Source organism: Pyxicephalus adspersus, chromosome 3, assembly GCF_032062135.1.
Source record: "Pyxicephalus adspersus chromosome 3, UCB_Pads_2.0, whole genome shotgun sequence".
Taxonomy (NCBI): Eukaryota; Metazoa; Chordata; class Amphibia; order Anura; family Pyxicephalidae; genus Pyxicephalus; species Pyxicephalus adspersus.
In genome coordinates this window covers 75,304,350-75,324,055 of record NC_092860.1, presented here as the reverse complement: position 1 = coordinate 75,324,055, position 19,706 = coordinate 75,304,350, and the positions used below count along the sequence as shown (strand labels likewise).

The window sequence follows — 19,706 nt, the reverse complement described above, 5'->3', positions numbered from 1 at the left end:
CACGGTACAGGTAGGTAGGAGCAGCCTATACACGGTGCAGGTAGGTAGGAGCAGCCTTTGCACGGTGCAGGTAGGTAGGAGCAGCCTATGCACGGTGCAGGTAGGTAGGTGCAGCCTATACACGGTACAGGTAGCAGCAGCCTATGCACGGTGCAGGTAGGTAGGAGCAGCCTATACACGGTAGGTAGTAGCAGGTAGTCAGCAAGCCCCGTGCACACTGATTGGAGGTGATTGGAGGAGGGGGAGGTCCCTCGGTCAGTACACACCGGTCAGGCTGTGTAGGCAGTAGGCGGAGGATCCTCGCACATAGCACAGTGACAACAAAGGCTGGGCACGGGAGGTAGAGGGGAGTAGCAGAGCTCCCTGTGTACAGGAGAACAGAGGGGAGGAGTGAGACACACTGAAAGGAAAACACAAAGGAAAGCAGAGTTCATTCTCCAGCCTGCTAACGCGACATCTCAGACATGGAAGATGGAAGAAGGAGATGGTGGGGTAAGTGTCTACACACAGATCTACACCATGCTTGTGGCTGAACTTCCAGCAGATCGCTGTGATCGCTGCACTATGGCACCTGGCCATTCATTCATATGGGGATCAGCAGGAAAACTTTGTTACATATGCAGTGACCTGGCACACTGCTCTGTGTATATAATGGGATCACAATGACAGTCAGTACATTGATCACACACTGACAGCTGTATGTAGGCACCCCCATGTGTACTCCCATAGCTGGGTGATGGGTGTGTGATCACACACTATGGTGCAGGAAGTCATTGCTTGTGTGACCCCAAAGTACCCTGCACCCAGCTCTGCCAGTGCCTGGTGACAACTACAGTGCCCTGAAATATTCACAACTTATGGCTGGCTGTGTCTGTCTATTGCATTTTCCAATGATCAATGTCCTGTAAAACTCTTGGATCATAATATATATTCATCAGTATTCTTTGGGTATTTATCTTAGACATTTATTATATAGACATTTTTTCTTTAAGTTTTATAGTTTATTGTGTGATCACGGCAACCTATCGGTTTTTTATTATTCTTCCAGGCTCTTGGAGTCAATGTCGATTTCTGGTTGCTATGGGTAACAGCGCTGCTATTGCTGGTGATCATACACATGGAAACAATCATTTAATATCATTTTGTTTAAAGGCTTAAATAAATAACAATTAACTTTTATATTGCTCAAAATATGATCCTTGACATCAAAAGAAATAATTGTTCTTGTTTGGAAATCCAGTTAAATGCAACTAAATTGACCTTGATTTCTATGATAATTGGTATCACTTTAAGGGGTGTATCTATAAAGCAGTGAATCTGCCATTTAGCAATATTCCCAGGTGGATCACTCAATTTCTAAATTATCACTGGACTTGGAAGAGTCTCCTCCAGAGATTGCTCCTGAATGCCAGATTTACTGCTTATATAAATACACGTGTATGGGCCCTATTTATATAAAACAGACAATCAGACATTCCCTCAAATATTCCCTGGTGGGAATCAATTACTGCCATTGAAATACATGACTCTGGAAGATTCCCACAAGGGAATGTTTTGAGGGAATGCCAGATTCTCTGTTTTATAAATGGCCCCCTATGTGTATGGACAGTGTTGACATCAGGAACCTTCCAGAACACATTCACCTTCAGCTTTTGACCCACATACCGTGTTTGCCCCATGGAGTTCTGCCTAAAGTTCCAGGTTGGGTTTCAGTAGAGTTTATACAACACCTAGGCCCACACATGAAATCCTGGCAACAACTGGAAAAGGATAGGACTACTAAGAGGGTAAATAATCCACAGGCCAACTTCTATGGTGTCTTCCTATGTTGGTCGGATATGAAGCTTTCTCACTGGTGACATTCTTGAGGATTTTGAGCAGCAAGAGAGCAGTTCCATAGAATCGGGTCTGTGGTTTTTTTTTACCAGGAGAAAGGTTTGGTGAGGCAACAAATAAATGGTTGAGACATCTAATTTGTCTTCTTTTACCATGAGAAAGGTTTGGTTGGGTACGGAATAGACCAGAGTTTCTCAACCAGGGTTCCTTGGTTGAGAGTCTCTCAGGTTAGTTTAGGTGACCCACAATGATTTTTTTTAGTTATCTGTATGGGTAGCATTCTTCCCACTGACCACCGTGATAATATACTGTGTGCTGTGGATTTAGTTGGGGATCCCTAAAGACCTGAAAATTTCAAGGTAATGTAAAAAAAATTGAGAAAAATCAAAATAGATTGCCCAAAAATCTGGTTTGTCTTTTATCCAGCACTCCTGATACTTTGTCTAGGACAGGGGTCGGCAAACTCCAGCCTTTAGGCCAGATACGGTAAGATACGGTAGTTCGTTCCGGCCTAACGGCCCCTGGTCGATCCGGCCTATTCCTGGCTGGCAACCCGCAGCCCTGGCAGGGGGCGTTAGGAAGTACTGGAGCCGATGGAGCTCCAGAGCTGCCAGAGTTCTGGTGTGGCCCCCTTGCAGTGGCTCCCGGAAGTTTCAAACGCCGACCTCGGTAAATAGGGAAAGCTCCCTGAAGGGAAATCCCTCTCCTCCACAATGCTTCAGGTTGTGGGTGAAGTCATTAGGACGGGTCGGGCCTAGTGTGCTCCCGCCCACCCCATAAATGGCCTAGTGGCCTATAAAACTTTGCTGACCCCTGGTCTAGGATAAGAAAAGTTCAAATTAGTTTTATCGTACCTCTGTCCTGATATTACGACCAAAAACATGGTGTCAGGTATAAAGTAAAGGCACCTAGAATTGCCTGCTGCCTCCTGCAGCCTTTGCTATGACAGGCAAAGCTCTGACATTATGATAGTGTCAAAGATGTGCACGTTCTGCTCCTTTTCTGCCTACTCTGTATAACTACTAGCCAATGACACTACATAGAAGTGTGTTAGGGGTTTCAAAAGTTTATAGGCATACTTTACAGGCATGTTCAGGGACTTCTAGGTTATATCTTCATTCAAACAATGCCTACAGATAATGGTGATGTAAGGGTAATAAAAACAGAAAAATATCTATGGATGTAATAACCTTGACCTCAGAAGTTGGTATCCCTCCTTCTGAATTCTTTAACACTCCTCTTGCAAATTTACATTTATGGTTTTCCTTCCCTGCACTACCTGTTTTAGATTCAAATCAGGGCTTTGATTAGTTCACTCCTGAGTTTCTTCCCTCCGTTTCTAGTTTTTGAGCCATTCTTTGGTGAAAGTTAGTGTGGATTGAATCATTTACTCACAATTTCACATTTTCACATCACAATTTATAGATGTGATTACAACCTGGCCAGGTCCTAAGCAGCAAGGTACCCTAAAGTATAACATTTTTCACCACCATGCATCACAGTTGGTATTAGGTCTTCTATAAAGCAGTCCTAATTTTGTGCAAAACATCTACTGGTAGTATGGCCAAACAACTTAATGTGTGACACATCAGTTCATAGTACATTGTTGCTGAAAATCTAGTCTTTGCCTATCTTTTTGAATGCCAAACTGTTATTTTGCTCCGACGGTCTTTTGGGACAGCAAAGTCTATTTTTTCTGGCACATTTGCCCCATAGAGTGAACTGGTGCATTTTCTTTCCTTTTGTACTTTTTAAATCTATTGCTAAGAGCTTTAAGAGGCTCTTTGGATCCTGGCATGATGACACCATACACATCAAGAGAACTCTAGATCTTCCATTTCTGAAGTTTAATTATGACAAGTCAAGACACTGCATACTGTCCAAGAAGGTTCCTATTACTGACACCTTATCTGCCATAACTGACTCCTAATATATGTAGGCTCATACTTTTTTAATGGAATAGGTTTGCATTTTTGTTTATTGCAATAATAATAAATGTACTATTTAAATTTTATTTGCCATTTGTTCAAGTGTATTACCTTTTTCTGTGGCACTGTTTGAATAGAGATTGTTTGCCTGTTTGAATAAAGAAGGCAAACGTTGTCCATGGGTTGTACTTAATTCTCACAGAACTGAATTCTGACAAGGTATAAGCTGAAAGAAGAAGCGAGCCAAAGTGATCAATCTTTTTTCGTTTCTTCAAGCAGGTGTCTCTACTTTAAAGTGAAAGTAAAGTATGCCTAAAAAGACCTGTCTGGAAAGATTTTTTTCATAGTTCTAAGACTATGAAGTCTCTTCTGCTGTAGATACTTATATATGCCTTCCAGGGCTATTTTTTTTCTGTAGACTGATCCGTGCATGCATGTACATTGAACTAGGTCCCTGTGTATGCCTGAAAGTTATGTCATCCCTACCTGGCCAGTGAATATGGCCTAACCCAGAAGAACATTAGGCGTGGGGAATTTAGGCAGATAAGCCCTGATGGCTGAATATGAGTGCACGTTATGGTAAAACTAAATGTTTGCAGCAGAGTTTACATCAGCTAGAACTATACCTGCACATGTGGAGACATTTGCCTCCTGGCTGTACCATTTGGGAGGGCTATGTACTGTATATCTATGTAGGACTAAGCGGACTGCACGTCAGCCGCTGCCCAGTAAAACAGCCTTTCAGGCTTCATCATTTATTCTTTTTACCTCTTCCATTTATACCATCCTGCTCGGTTTCCTCTTCCTACTACAGCCCTGGTTATTTACTAGTCAGCACTCGTTCCCATGTGTTTTATCTCCACTCTATAAACTTATTGGATAAATACCTAAAAATAATGGAAAATGAAGTAGTTGCATGTTACAGTCCATTCCAATTTATCTAGTGTTGATCAGATTTATTAGGATGGTTGTTATTGGCAACAGTTCTTTTAATTTAATTTATTCCTTATTAACTGGCTGTGTGATCAAATGACAAGACGCAGTATTGTTGTTCTGTGTAGGTTTAAAAAATGCAAGATTTATTTAGATGTGTTATGTGGTATATTTGTCATATAACATATCATGTTACATGTATGTATTTTTTATTGCTTAGCTCATGTTCAATAGAAGTGATCTACCGCTATCATTGTGGTATTTTTTTTGGAAATCATCACTTATTCTGTTCTCACTGTGATCTGTTAATAAAGCTTACAGGCATAAACATATATATATTACACTAAAATTTGATACTTTGCAGTCAGTGATCTCTTGCTAGTAAGGGATCAAACCACTTTCTGTAAACCTTCACCATTAGGCTAGAGCAAGACAGGAGCTCAGCTGGGCAACTGAAATTGTAAGCAGTGGCAAATGATCTCTAAGCAGATGGAACAAACTCCTTATTTTTAAGGAAGCTACAGGATAAGCATGTAATTTTGATTGGTCTTGCATAATTGGAGTATTCTTCATGGCCCATTCACATTTAAATGCATGTGCGATAGGTGCAATATTAGATATAGGGGCTGTTTACATGTGGGTGCTGTGTTCCAGGGTGTTTTTTTTTTTTTTTTTTAAATAGCTCATGTTTGTTATTTCCTGCATTTTGGGAGACCCTTACAAGCCTTTGCCAATGTAAAAATGCATGCACCATTACTTGTTAAAGCCTTTTCATTGCCAGATGTGTTTCCAGATCCTGAATACCTACCATGTGCTTGCATACTACTCAAAGAATTCTAGCTGGAGAGGGAGTGTTTAACTCGAAGTTGCTGATGAATACATTTTCAAAAATGCTTGTCAAGGCATGACAGAACGTCAAAACATACCTTGGAAAATGGAACAAGGAACTACATATCATGCACATACAGATATTTGGTGCCTAAATTATATGCAATTGGTTGCTTCAAGATGTTATTGCTATTACGAAACCTAATATTTCTATGTAAAGGCTTCTTTCAAAGCAAACCAGTCGGCAAATGTAAAAGAACATTAAAACACACAAACATGTGCTTTTGCATTTTATTTTGACCCATTTTTGAGATAATCCCACTACCTGTTTCTAGACATGATGACAGTCTACAGGCAGAAAGTGGGATTATCTGAATAATGGCACTTTAGAGGTTTTTTTATGTTCTCATATGAAGCATAAATAGCCTCATACCTTTACTTTGTCTCTGTGAGGTCCCATTCCTGAGATATTTCCACTTCTGACATCAAGATCTGAGATTTTATGGACAGAAAGTGAGAATATCTGAATATTGGGACTTTAAAGACAAATGAAAAGGTATTTGTATGTTCTACTTTTTAATTGACTACAAACGTTTACCTTGTCTCTATGATGCTCCATGCCTGAGACATTCCCTACTGTCCCTTTAAACTTGATAACTGTCTACAGGCAGAAGGTGGGAATATCTCAGGAGTGTGTGTTCACAGAGACAAGGAAAACATATGTAATCTGGCTTCAGAGAACATACAAATACCATTTACTTAATTTAACTTGCATACACTGATTGATAGGGCCACCATAAGCAGTGTACATTATTTTTGAAGGCATGATTTGTTCTTGAACGCAGTTATGTGCATGAGTTAACTTGCAATTCAAATTCTGGAATATACTAAAAATTAAGTGTTTAACTGTTCTTCTTTAATTACTTTCCCATGATTATGGTCAGACCAATGATTAAAGTTAAGTCCCCCAAAAAATGACTGGATTCAATGCATACCGCATTTTCCATTCTCCTGGGAAAGCTGGGAAGCGAGAACCAGGAAGCATTAGATAAGGCTGTTGCCAAAATAAAAACCAACATATCAGATGTATGTACAAAGACTGATGTAGTTCTACGTCAGTGTGTTTGTTGCGTTATGTAGCCTAAATAAAATGGCGAAATGTAATTGTCCTCCTGGTGCTAGGGTTTGTTTCTCCCTTGGATTTGTGTATTGTCTATTTTTATAACATAAGCTCTTTATTTTCTTCACAGAATTATGTAATCACTGTAAAATTCTGTCAAGCCCACATTGTGCTTTTATGCTGTTTGGTTGATTACAGCTGAATTCTGACACAATACACGTGTAAAAACAGTGAGCACCAAATTCATTTTGCCAATTATATGAATCTGTCACATTTTCTACAGTTAGATGGATATGGGGTGGACTTTTCTAGTGCAAATAAAAGTTTTGACCAGTTTGCTAATGTTTTCTATGAAAAGTGCCATTGAATAAGCCAATGACAGCCTTATTAGTTTGTGAGCTGAACTATGTATGAGCTCTCTTGTGGCTCTGATTAGTTCCCAATAAATGATGGTTGATCTATCTGAAAACCAATATTCTGCTATGCAGAGACTTGCAATCTTGGATTTTCTCTGATGAAGCAGATAGCTATTAAAGCTGAACTTACACATACCGTATGTGAAGTGCCTATCAAAAGACACTCAGCTCCTTAAACTTTCTGCAAACCACACTACAGTTAAAGTGTTTGTCTAATCAACAACTGTTTTTTTAGTTTTTGGGTAGAGTGGGGAAAGTTTTGAATGCCAATACATGTTTAAAGAATTAAGCTGCGTACACACGTGCAATTTTTGTTGTTGGAAAGGATCTTTCACGATCCTTTCCAACGACAAAGGACTACACGATGCATGAACGGTGCTGTACATACAGCACCGTTCTGCTCTATGGAGAGGGGAGGGGGAGAGCGATGGAGCGGCACCCTGCTGCGCGCTCTCCCCCTTCCCTTGCATTAGGATCGGTCGTCGTTCATCGTCCGTGGATCCACCAGCACGGTCGTTCGGACGATGGACGACGCCGACTGTACACACGGCAGATTTTCGCCCGATATCTGGCCGATGCCGATTATCGGGCGAGAAAAATCTAACGTGTGTACGTAGCTTTAGGCTACGTACAGCAATAATTGTCATTGGAAAGGATATTTCACAATCCTTTCCAACGAGAATAGACTGAACAATGCATGAACAAGCGCCATTGTGCTCTATGAAGAGGTAATAGGGGAGAAGGATGGAGCAGCACCCCGCTGTGCTCTCTCCCCTTCACTTCCATTAGAATCGTTCATCGTTCCTGTTTTGCCAGGACGGATCCATGAAGGATGAACGTCGAGTTCTGTACACATGCCAGATTCTCGTTCAATATCAGCCCTGAGGCGATAATTGGACAAGAATCATCCAACATGTATGTAGCCTTAGTTTGACAGCAACGCCATAGATGGTTCTTCACCTATCTGCCTACCAGGTCCATAGAAGTCCATAAGTCAATAAGGCATTGGGGTAGAAGTAGTCAACTGCATATTTCTGTCCACCAACCTTGGAGTCTTGTTTTTTCCCCCCACCTGGAGTATATTTCTCTTTATGTTGTGCCTAACAATTTCAGTGGTTTCAACATAGCCATAACAGATTTGTATTGATAAACCATCATGATAATGATTAGAGCTTGAGTGTTAAATTCTCAGCATCTACTAAAAGCAGAAAAATCAGCTTGGGTACACTCACCTTTTAAACTCAAAATGATCTTTACACACGTTTAGTCTAGGTAAGATAAGGGTCTACCATTGCTGACCTTCTGGCATTGCTGTTTGCCTGGCACTGTCTAGCTTCAGTACTTCGGAGTCATAAACATAACTATTAAGTATTCATTAAATAATATAGAAAAATTGGTATTTTGTTAGATTCCTTCCCATGCTGTATCTGATTTCTGGTCTTTACCTTCACCAGAAATCTGTGCTGCTTTAATTCTTTTATTCCATTCTATTAGTACAGACCTTTGTTTTCGGGGGGAATTCACCTGGCAACATGACAAGAGTAAATGCGTTACCAGGAATTTCATGGGCAGCTCCAGTTGGTTTAGGGTCTGCCACTCACTAAGCAGACACCACTTTAAGTTTTCAAAATTAACTAGCATTCAAATACCATTGATGGACGGTCATCAACTGCCCCCATTTGTTCTTTATAGGTTAGTCACGAATGGAATGCCTGGCAGTCACAGTTATGATGTATTAACAACTCTGCACTGACCGTATGAACTCTATAGTGTTTGCTATCAGTCAGACTTACTCCTTCTACAATGGCATATTTGGCCTGTGTGTAAGAGTGTTCAAACATAGACAAATCAAAGCGCAATACAATATATAAATGTGTAAGTATTGCACTCTAAATAGCTTATAATATGCTTGGAACCAATTTTTGTTTATCTATTGGCTGATGATGAGTGTATATTTACTTCTGGGCATTAATCCCAGAAATTCAGTGTCTTTGTTTTCAGCAGGAAGAATAAAAATGGGAGCCGTTGTAAAAGTCCAGGTGAAAATCCTTTGCAGTTTAGTTTGTTCTACTTTTTATAGGGCATGTTAACAGTGAGGAATACCTTCCAGGTGAATAAATTGAAGGAGTATAAGGTTCACAGATTAACCTCAAACAACAGATAACCTCTCTGCACTTTTGACATACACACCAAACCAGTTTAGCCTGTATTGATTGTGGAGATTACTTACGATAAAGTACTCCAGACTGTAGTGCATGACTAAACTCTTGGTATTAATCGATGGTGCTGTTATGCTTGTAATTCCATGCCAAGATGTGCTGTGTTTAGGATGTTTATTAGGAAATTAGTTAATAAACAGGCCTTGAAGAGGCTAACAGCAACATTCCACTTTTAATTAAACTTGAACTAAGCTATAAGACAGATAGTAGGCACCAAAAACATATTGGTTCATTACCATGGGTCTATTATCCCCTATGCCTTGTGTGCTGGGTTGGTAATATCAAAGTGGTATCCTCTAGTGTTTTTTTTTTCTTTTTTATAAACTTTTTCCAACTCTTTTTTTAACCATCAGGAGTGAAAGGAAAGTCTTATATAGGCAACAAACCACTAAGATCATAGCCTAAGCTACATTCATGTCTGATAATTAACGCCCAAGACGAATGGTTGTGCTTGACTCGACAGGTGAAAATCTGATGTGTATGCCATTTATCAATCTACTGTGCCGATTGAGAATGACCACTGTGCATTTCTGTGGAAGAGAGCACAGTCGGGTTCCACTCACTTCAATCCCCCTCTCCATAGAACAGAACATTTCTCTAAGTACAGCACTGGTTAGTTCATCCATCACTGAAAAAAGATTGCTTCCAGTGGCAATCCTCTGGTGTCCATCAGACTTTTGTACAAGACTTTACACTGGGCCACAGACCAAAAAGAAAGAATGGATTAGCACAAAACGGTTATTTAAAGTCATATGCTTTTTCATAACTAGAAATACTGAGTATATTTTTTTTTGGGTTGACCTGTTCTGAATAAAGCAGTTTGGTGGTAAAGGCGAGAAAAACTGCTGGTGAGGGGCATTAAAGAAAATAATAAATGTTATCACATGGATGGATATATATCTATATCTAGGAATGGCCTGTAATCATTTTGTAAGGAAAAGACTGGCACCAATCAGAGATGTGTACATTGCTGCTTTTTGTAAATTAGAATTTGTTATGTATAATCAGGTTTTGTTTGTCTGCACAACTGTATGAATAGACTTTAGTGGAATCTGCAGGAAGTCATTTCCTTTGAGCATCTGGTCTTTTTCCCTATAGGCTGTTATGCAGACCCTTATACACAGCGGTTATGGGAAATAGCAGGATGTATTTTTTTGTTTTAACAAATGTGCCTTTTTCCAGAGTCCCTGTTAGCCATCTGTGAATTATTTGTACATCCAAAGTATCAAGAAGCATAAATAGTTTAAATCATTGTCTGTATTACAAAAGTGATGCTGTCAGCTAATAGATTGAATATTATAACGTAAGTAGGACATATCTTATTTTACATGGGCCAGGGTCCTCTCCTCCTGTATCACTGTATTCGTCTGTCATTGCAACCCCTATTTAATGTACAGCGCTGCGTAATATGTTGGCGCTATATAAATCCTGTCTAATAATATTAATAAATACATTTGCAATTTTGATGTTTTTTGAGAATATTTGTTTTTATAAATAATGTATGCAAGCACTCATTTGTGTATGAAAATTATCATTGCCACTCTTTTCAGTATTGTCCCTAATAGTAGTAGTCTAATGATGAATGAATGAACGAACATTTGCAACCCACCTAGTCATGCCTTTATCTAGTTATTGTTGACCGGATATGTTGATAGCAAACAATTGTCAAGCAGGTTTTCTATAAAATTGTTGCCATTTGAACAACCTAAATGTATGGGTACATTTTATCTGCTTAAATACATGGGAATCTGAACAATCAGGCCCTCAAAGTTCTCTGTTACCTGATATAGACAACCATTGTTCAAAGACACATGGTCTCTTTATTGCTATCTGGATCTTTTTACTCTTCAGTTTGCATTTTGCAGTGTGAATAATAAAAATCTGACAAAATGTTCAAAACTGTTCTGTTTTGTGATGCAAAAGTTAACAGTAGTTTATTACTTGGAACAATATTTTTTTTGCCTTTTATATCAGCCTATCAACTTTATAAAAAACAGTATTGCATAGAGTGGTTTATCCAATTTGAAATTATATTTTGATTATAGCTTGAAGGAACATATATCTTTTCATTGCTGGCTTCTATTTAAAAACATCTATGTGCTTTGATGTCATGTTGACACCCTTGCTCTAATATCGTGAGTCAAAGTGGAATAAATAAGTTGATGAGCACTTCTGACTTTTCTCTGACTTTCATAAACTTCAAAGTTGAAGTGTTCACAAAATATTAAAACTAGTAGGTCAGCTGACTAGCATTTTCAAGAGGAGGTGAGTAATATTGGTCTATGGATCCTATACAGGTTTACTGTGGAGCAGTGTTTTTCAACTAGGGTTCTTTGGAACCCAAAAGTTCTTCCAGAGGTTCTTGCAATGGGACCTTTGGCAAATCTTTTTGGGTATTGGTGACATTCCTCCCATTGGCTACCACACTAATGTACTGAGCTGTGGATTTAGTAATTATCTAATAAGTTCCCTGAAGTCCTGAAATTTATTTCAAGGGTTCCCCTATGTAAAAAAAAGGTCCAGAAACACTGCTACAGAGTTTTAAAACCTTTTCTTCTTGCTGAATACTATCCTAAAGTAAGGCTGTGTACACATGCTCAACTATTGTCATTGGTCTTTCATGATTATTTCCAGAGAAACAAAAGATGAAGGAGCGAGCGATGTACATACAGTGCTGTTCTATGGAGAGAGGAGGGGGGAGACTAAATGGCCGGCACCCCACTGTGCCCTTCTCCCTTCACTTCTATTTCGGTCATGCATTTTGTGCATGATGTCAGACGACCTCTGTGTACATGTTAGATTCTCGCCTGAAATGAGTTCAACCTTTCATATCGGGCGAGAAATATCTGGCGTGTGTACATAGCCTAAGACTTCCAGTCCTTTTAAACTTGTTTAGCTTAGTGCAGGATCGGACACCGGTGACTGAATCATTGTTGTGTAATAGGCAAGGCAGCAAAGAGAAGGATCTATTGGTACAACATTCTGCAGTCTCCTAACAAGCTGAGCAGGATGTCTGGGTGTCTCTAATGGGCTTTAGTGCCAAAACCACCAGCTGTCAATCACTGTCCCAGTCCATCACTAGGTCCAGTAGCTACTTTGAATAGGGCCTGGGGTCAGGGAACTCTGTAGCACCATAGTCAAACACAACATTCTATATATATGCCCTAAAACAAAAGTTCTGCATTGTCATCTGTCATGTCATTAGCACTTCCCTTGAGTCTAGCATACATTAGTGCAAATCTTCTTAATCAAAAAATTTATTATATAATTAGTATTTATCCGTTTAACAAGTAAGGAACAATCGTACAGCTACTGCACGCTGCCTAAATTCTGTCTCTGCTTTTACTCTGAGGGCATGGTGACCTAAAATCAATAGCCTAAAAAAAAACCTTTTGTACCCATTACTATACCAAGTATAGAACATAATAATTGAGAATCCCTGTGGTGCAAGGTAATGCATGATTTCTCATTTAAATCTTTTTCCATTATTAATAGACTGCTACCACAAATTCCAAAGCATCAACATTTTTTCAGTGAAGCTGTCTTTGATTGTTGCCTGATTGGAGTTTTCAGGTCATGTCTTCTCATTAATGTCACTTACCTTCAGTGCTTTAAGTTCCTATGTACAAACCTTCAGAACAGTCCAATATATTCATTTAGGTGTAAATAGATTTACATTGCGTTCCAATTCTTTTCACTATATACACATCCTATCATTCATAAGTTTTACCTTCGGTAGGTTTTGCAATTATGAAAAATGTTTTTTTGTGTAGAGGTTTATGTAAGCTAGTGTTGGCATGTGTGTCATCTGTGTAATGTGCCAGTGTTTCCCCAGGCAATTCCTAATTATATCTCCACTTGTAGAGAATGCATTTACAAATAGGGTTTTTAAGGGAGTATTTAATAAAGGATTGCATGGTGTTTTAGGCCTGTGCCAACAGTTTGCCAAAATGTCAACGAACACAGTTAGTTTTCAGTTGGCATTAAAATTGCAATATACCTAACTTGCAAACATATTATGCATTCCATGTGCTTGCAGACTTGACTACTTTTGCTTGCTTTGTTGTTGTTTTTAAACAATAAACATATTTCAATTATGTCACTAGTATTTTCCTTGTTGACATTATTTAACTACATGAAGACCAAGAACCTAAAGAGCCTCTTTAGGATTTTAAGATGAACTCTAGGTAGTGTATGTCCCCAAAGTGCATGCCCTTCTGGAACCCATTGTCCGTTTGATTCCTAGTCTGTATGCAGGAGTCACTGTTATAATAATCATTATTATTATTATTACTACTCATTATTTTTATATAGCGCCATCATATTACGCAGCGCTTGTACAAAGTCCTTAGTTGTGTCACTATCATTATTTATAGTAATTAGGAAAAAAAAACAAAGGCAGAAAATACTGATCTCTGTGGCAAATGACACATGCATGGTAGCCTAGTGAATTGAGCCCCTAATATCTATTAGGTTACACTGTTATACCTGCAGCTGGTATGAGCAGATGACAGGCTCTTTCTGCAATCTGTTGGTTATTTTAGCTGCAGCAAACCTGTATATTGGGAAAAAAATACAAACCTCTGTAACATCTATTTAACACCTACCGGTAGTTAACTTTAACTAACTATAGGCAAACGGTAAAAAAAATGGCTTGATAAATTTGTATTGCTAATAAATGTAATTGCTACATTTTTATTTTCATATTTGAAAACTGCTTCAGTCACTACCTTGTGATCATGGCAGTCCATTTCTTTTCTTTTGCAGTGGTGCCCTGATATTTGCTATGGATGTTTATCTGTGTTGTCACCTGCTATTACCAAGTGAACATGGTAGACCATGTGTAAAATAAAGTGTTGTAATATTTTTTGGTCAGATTAGTGGAATCTGGAGGGGAGGTTCAATCAGCAGACTTAAAATCACAGTGCTCAGAAACAGGGAATAAAGCATCTGTCTTGCATTTCAAGAAAATAAAAAACAATTCACATCACTGTGTGGCATTTTCAAACGATACAAGCATCAATATACAAGAGTTTTCTATACTCTCATGCATTTGTTTCATAGCAGGGCCCTTTCTTGCTCCTAAATTAGCCTTTTTGGCACAATATTAAACCAAAAGATACTCACAATGTGCTCCTAAAAGGAATCCCACCAAGCCCATCTGGCCAGCTCCCTTAGTCTGGAGACTTGTTTCCTCAAACCTCTTGACACACAGTCCTGTCTTCCTTAAACCTGGCTTCAGGCTCCAATTTAATCCCAACCTGCAACTGCAATTTCCTTTAAATAGGATTAAGCAGGTGCTCCAAGGCCAATTCCTTGGCTGGGAAAGGAGTTGAGTGTGTGGCCCACCCATTCCTTGCAATGCACTCCGAACCTGTATCCCAAACAAAACACTGCAAACTTGTAGCATAACCCAGCCTTATCCAGGCCATTTGTATCTCTTCCAAAGAAAAAATGGGGGAAAATACTGACAAATACCCCCTAAATTTGGCCTTGAGTACCTCATTATGCTAAAGTTTATAACAAGGTTATATTTTCTTGTGTTAGAGTAAAAAAAGTTCTCAATATTATCATCATTTGAAAAATTTAAGAATAACTTTTACTTTTTTAACTTAACTTTTACTTAATACATGCCCCATCTAATGTTTTACATTTTCAGCTCACGTCTCCAACTGTGGTCTGCCTGTTCTATGAATGCACAATAGAATCTCCATTCTTTCCCTAGGCTTGGTACACACGTGCAATAATTTTCGTTAGAAAACAAACAATGACAGATCAATGATTATTCAGAATTATTCTGAACGATTGTGTAGTGCACGATTCTGTACATGCTGAAACGATACGATCATTCAAATATAATCCACCAATAATGTACACACGCTAGATATGATCGTTTGAACGATGCAGGAAGTGACGTGTACCGAAGAAAGTGTACCGCAGAACAATCCGCGATCACTGAATGACCTTACACATGATAGATAGCGAACGATTGTCGCCCAAATGGATCCTCCATGGTCGCTCGTTTCTAGCAACATTCCATGTTCATCGACGTCGTTGGCCTGTCATTGTTCACTTTTTTGTTGACGATTATTGAATAATTGGTCATTAATCGTTCATTTCCAACAACAATTATTGCACGTGTGTACGTAGCCTTAGGAAAGGCCACAACATCAACAAGAAATAGGTGATAAAAACTGATAACACAAATATATATATGTATGTATATAATATTCAATAGTTGTAGTCAATATTAACCAAATTTGTTCATGTTTGTGAAATAGGTTTAAAATGAATTTGATTGTAAACTACCCCTTAGTGTTTCCAACATTTTCACCCAGTCCATTTTTAGGATTAGGATCTTCAGCAATCTTATTTCACCAGGCCGGTATGACGCAACCTCAATGCATGAACTCCAGACTTTATTTATCCTGGCTCAAAGGTCTGCTGAGCATGTGCAGATCTATGTACCATCTATAGAGGATTGTGAACAGGCAGGTAAATTGTGAGACTGAATACTTGCTGCCTTTCAATTTTTTAGTTGAATTGCTCTTTAACATTTTCAGATTGTAATGTCTGTGAGTGACCATGAAAGGTCAGCTAAGAGTAGAGCTGTTGTATAATTTAGATTGCATTGTCTGCCATTACATCGTGCTGTATTGCTAAATGTCAATGAAAATCAGTTTAGCAAACTGCATGTTCTGTCTGATTATACCCCGAGGCTTCACCATATGCTTTGCTTCTCTCTGGCTCATTATCATATTTCCTAAGTGTGTGCAAGCTGTCTGTATTTTCACAAAAGTAGAAAGGATCGTAATTTATGTGTTTGAGGTATTCTCTTTAGAGGATTTGAATTCATTTTGTATGAGAACCTGCAGAAGATGCACATTTTTCTAATTAATACCATAATTATCTATTTTCCTGCAAATTTAAATCATTTCCTAAAATCATAAATACAAAAGTAAAATGTTAAATTGATTTTATCTGTGAATGTTTTTGAAAGGCGAGATCCTCTCTGTTTTAAATTATTTTTATGTAGTAGCCATCTTGGCTGTCAGTTGCTTTGACTTAAATTGATGAGCCAATTATGTTGCAAAGAAGGAAGGGTTACAGTCAGTCCAGGTCCAGCTGTGTCCCATTGGCACATATGTAAAAGGGCAATAATGCTACCAGTGTTTAAGGTTCTTTTTATTACTCTTTTATTATAGTCTGTATGTCTGAATTTATTTACTCATTTAACTTAGTATTAGGGCACAAAGGGGTCCATAGCAAAATTGCATTTGGTGGATCCCGACATAACCCTCTGCCAGCCATGCTCAGGCTCTCCCTCCAGTCCTGATCCAAGCCCTGACACAGCCAGAAAGTACACAAAAACAATCTCAGTACCCTACTGACTCAGCTCAGCAGTTAGTACTTTATGGACACACCACATCTGCAATCTTTGTTGCATGGTTGACACATTTTAGTAGCAGAGCTGAATATGTTGCAACAATCCATGATGACCTGCCAAGGCTGCAACAATTCATGTGTTAGGTATGCATCTTTACTCTTACTGTGTTTATAACCGATCCATCCGCAGGTCACCATGTGTTGTGCCAAAATACAGAGGTGCATTGGGTTTGCATTCACAATTAACATCTGGTAATAACAAAGGTGGCCCATGCACCCCCAAACCCTTCCTTGTGCATAAAATTACAACACAATGGTTTAAATTAGACACTCGTTTCTCCAGTGTAGTAAAGTCATCCCCACCAAGGACTTGTCGTATCCTATCTTTAAATAGGTTATAGCTTGTTTATTGCAACATGAAAATGACAGCAAAGAGTTACTTTTTTTTTTGTAACAGTCTTCCAAGTAAAACAGTAATGTTTTAAGATACAGACATTGAGTTCATGCTTCATTAGGAGCCTGTCTGTGGCTGAAAACATTGAGGACAGTTAAGCTACGTACACACTTCCAATTATTATCGTCGGAAAACGAACGACGAACGTTCCTGCACGATATATATGAACGATCGTATAGCACCGATCCTGCACATAGAGTTAACGACACGATCGTTCGTAGATATTGTACACACAATAGATACGATCGTTTAAGCGATAGAGGAACTATGTGCACGACAGGAAAGTGAACGGACGTTCGTTCATCACGCATGCTCTGAACATGGACGATCAACGAACGACCGTACACACGAACGATGTTCAACGATCGTCGCCCAATCCGATCCGCCGGTCCGGTCGTTCGTTTCCAACAATTTTCCTCGTTCGTCGGCGTCGTTGGTTACTTTTTTACTAACGATTTTTTGCCCAATCGATCGTTCGTCGTTCGATTGGAACGATAAAAATTGGAAGTGTGTACGCACCTTTAGTTTTATTTTTCTGTGTTATCTTTTTTTACATTATCACTTGTAGTCTGCAAGAGAAGGTCAAATGACAGGAAGAGAACTCAAAATGCTTTCTCATTTGTATAGTAGAAAGTGCTTAAACAAGTACCTCCATGGAGGGATCACCCCGTGTTCTTTCAATGAAACAAAAGACAGGCGAGGGACACCGCCTGAAGGTGGTCAGAATGTCTACACACTTGTTCACCATTACTGTCAAGAGTCATAGACTACATTGGACATGGATACTTTGAAGTAGATTGAAGAAAAAACACTGGTCCACCATACTTTCCTTTGTTGGTTATCCAGTTTCATTTTCAAACATTGTGGGCTCCTTCCTGTCTTAGACAGACTGGATGTTTAAAAAAAAATAAGTTTTTTTCTTGATTATATTGATATTCATTTAAATTCTACCCCTGACCATGAAGCAGTTAAAGTAGGTACTTTCTGTGCCCAGTTCAGGTGTTGATCAACACATTTTCCAATATATTGACCTTAAAAGATATTTCTAACCTGGCTACAACCCGGCACTTCTTTACAATTCTGAAGAAAGACATATTTTGTCTCCCATTTTTCCCTTCACTGCTTTACCTTAATGTAATTCAAAGTCAAGTGGGAGAATGGTACAAAGAGCTCCTTATACTATATAATTCCAAGTTTGTGGAGCTTGACAAAAATAAAAGGGTAAGCTGCAACTAATTAGATGCTCCACCAATTTGTAAACTGACAAAAATGGCTAACTGCATAATTAGATGTTGTTTTTTCAAGAGAAGTGGTTCAGTGAACATGAAAGTATTGGTTTTATCACATGTCAACAGGCTTTGTGCACAGTTCAGTCTTTTACTGGCAAGAAAAGCTAAGAAATAATGCATTCAGTTTATTGATCCTTAAAGCAAAGTACTGCAAGCAGGGCTCAATGCCAAAAGTAATATTGTAATATATGGTTATATATAAATGGTCTTCTGAGGTTGTTGATTTACCTGTATTTTAAAACCATGCAGCAGGGCTTTCGTAAGAATTGAAATATAATCTCTAAAATTTTTATCATTTTGCAGTTTTACTTTGAAATTTTTAAAATTGTAAGCTTATTGGCAATAATTGGTTCTACAACTGATTGAGCTGAGAGGCTGTCTGAGGACTGGTGGTTGTTTCCCTATCAACTGCTTGGCCTTGTTATAATATTAACCATATAGGTGGACGAAGAAAAGAAAGGGGGTTGAGGCTCAAATGCTTATTTGCAAAGAGTGAAGTATATTGATATTTTATACATACACCATTTAATACACAAAAAAATGTTTTTTACTTCCTGTCCTGTTGGTTTTTTACAAGACAAGATGTAAGTACATATTATACACAGTACATTGCATTAAAGATGTTAAACGTAACTGTACAACCGTTCATATGACCGTGCCGTGGCGCGCAATAATCCTACATGTTTCGCCAGGTTTGGCTTCCTCAGGAAAATAAATTAATGCGTGCTTAACAATCTACATATACAGAAATACAACATGTCAGGGATATAGGACATAATATAGTCTATGTCATACAGTGTGTTCATAGAAAATACATCAACACAACTTACTCAATTTCAAATCTATGTAACTGGGGTTTCCAGGATAGTGCAAATACAGTAATAATAACATAGAGGTTTACCAGTGAGTAAGATAACAATGCTGTATATATTCATATTCTATATTCGATTTTATATGAGTATATTAGATGTACGTAATCAAAGAAATATTTCATAAAGTTTGTATAGCTGTATAATAAAGGATACATATGTATTTTACTTACGTACCTGTAGTTAGGGACAAATCCCACAAGGAGGTGCTGTATGTGAGGGACCCTTGGTGGTGTTATTGCTGCATGTAAATCATAAGATGTGGTTACATGCACTACTACCGGTATAATAAAGGTTAATGATTGATGTAAAATAAGTAAGGTTGGTATTTATATATACATACCAAAAGTTGGGTATATCAGTTTGATCCTTTTCAAGACGTGTTAGTGTGCCTATTTTTTTAGGGGTACTTTACGGTGGTTTGGGTA

At 38.5% G+C, this 19,706-nt stretch overlaps 1 protein-coding gene across 4 annotated transcripts in view; it reads left to right on the top strand.

Annotated features, from left to right (window-relative positions):
- PSD3 (pleckstrin and Sec7 domain containing 3) overlaps positions 1-19,706 on the top strand; it is a 275,704-nt gene that overhangs the window by 33,258 nt on the left and 222,740 nt on the right. Inside the window, exon 1 of one of the 4 annotated variants that reach the window (XM_072405271.1) lies at positions 360-492. The exons of 2 other annotated variants lie outside the window; for them this stretch is intronic. In XM_072405271.1, coding sequence (XP_072261372.1) covers positions 472-492 — 21 coding nt within the window. In that variant the 5' untranslated portion in view covers positions 360-471. Of the gene's footprint in view, positions 1-359; positions 493-19,706 lie in introns of those variants that run through there. One more of the 4 variants, XM_072405272.1, reaches the window with a different exon arrangement.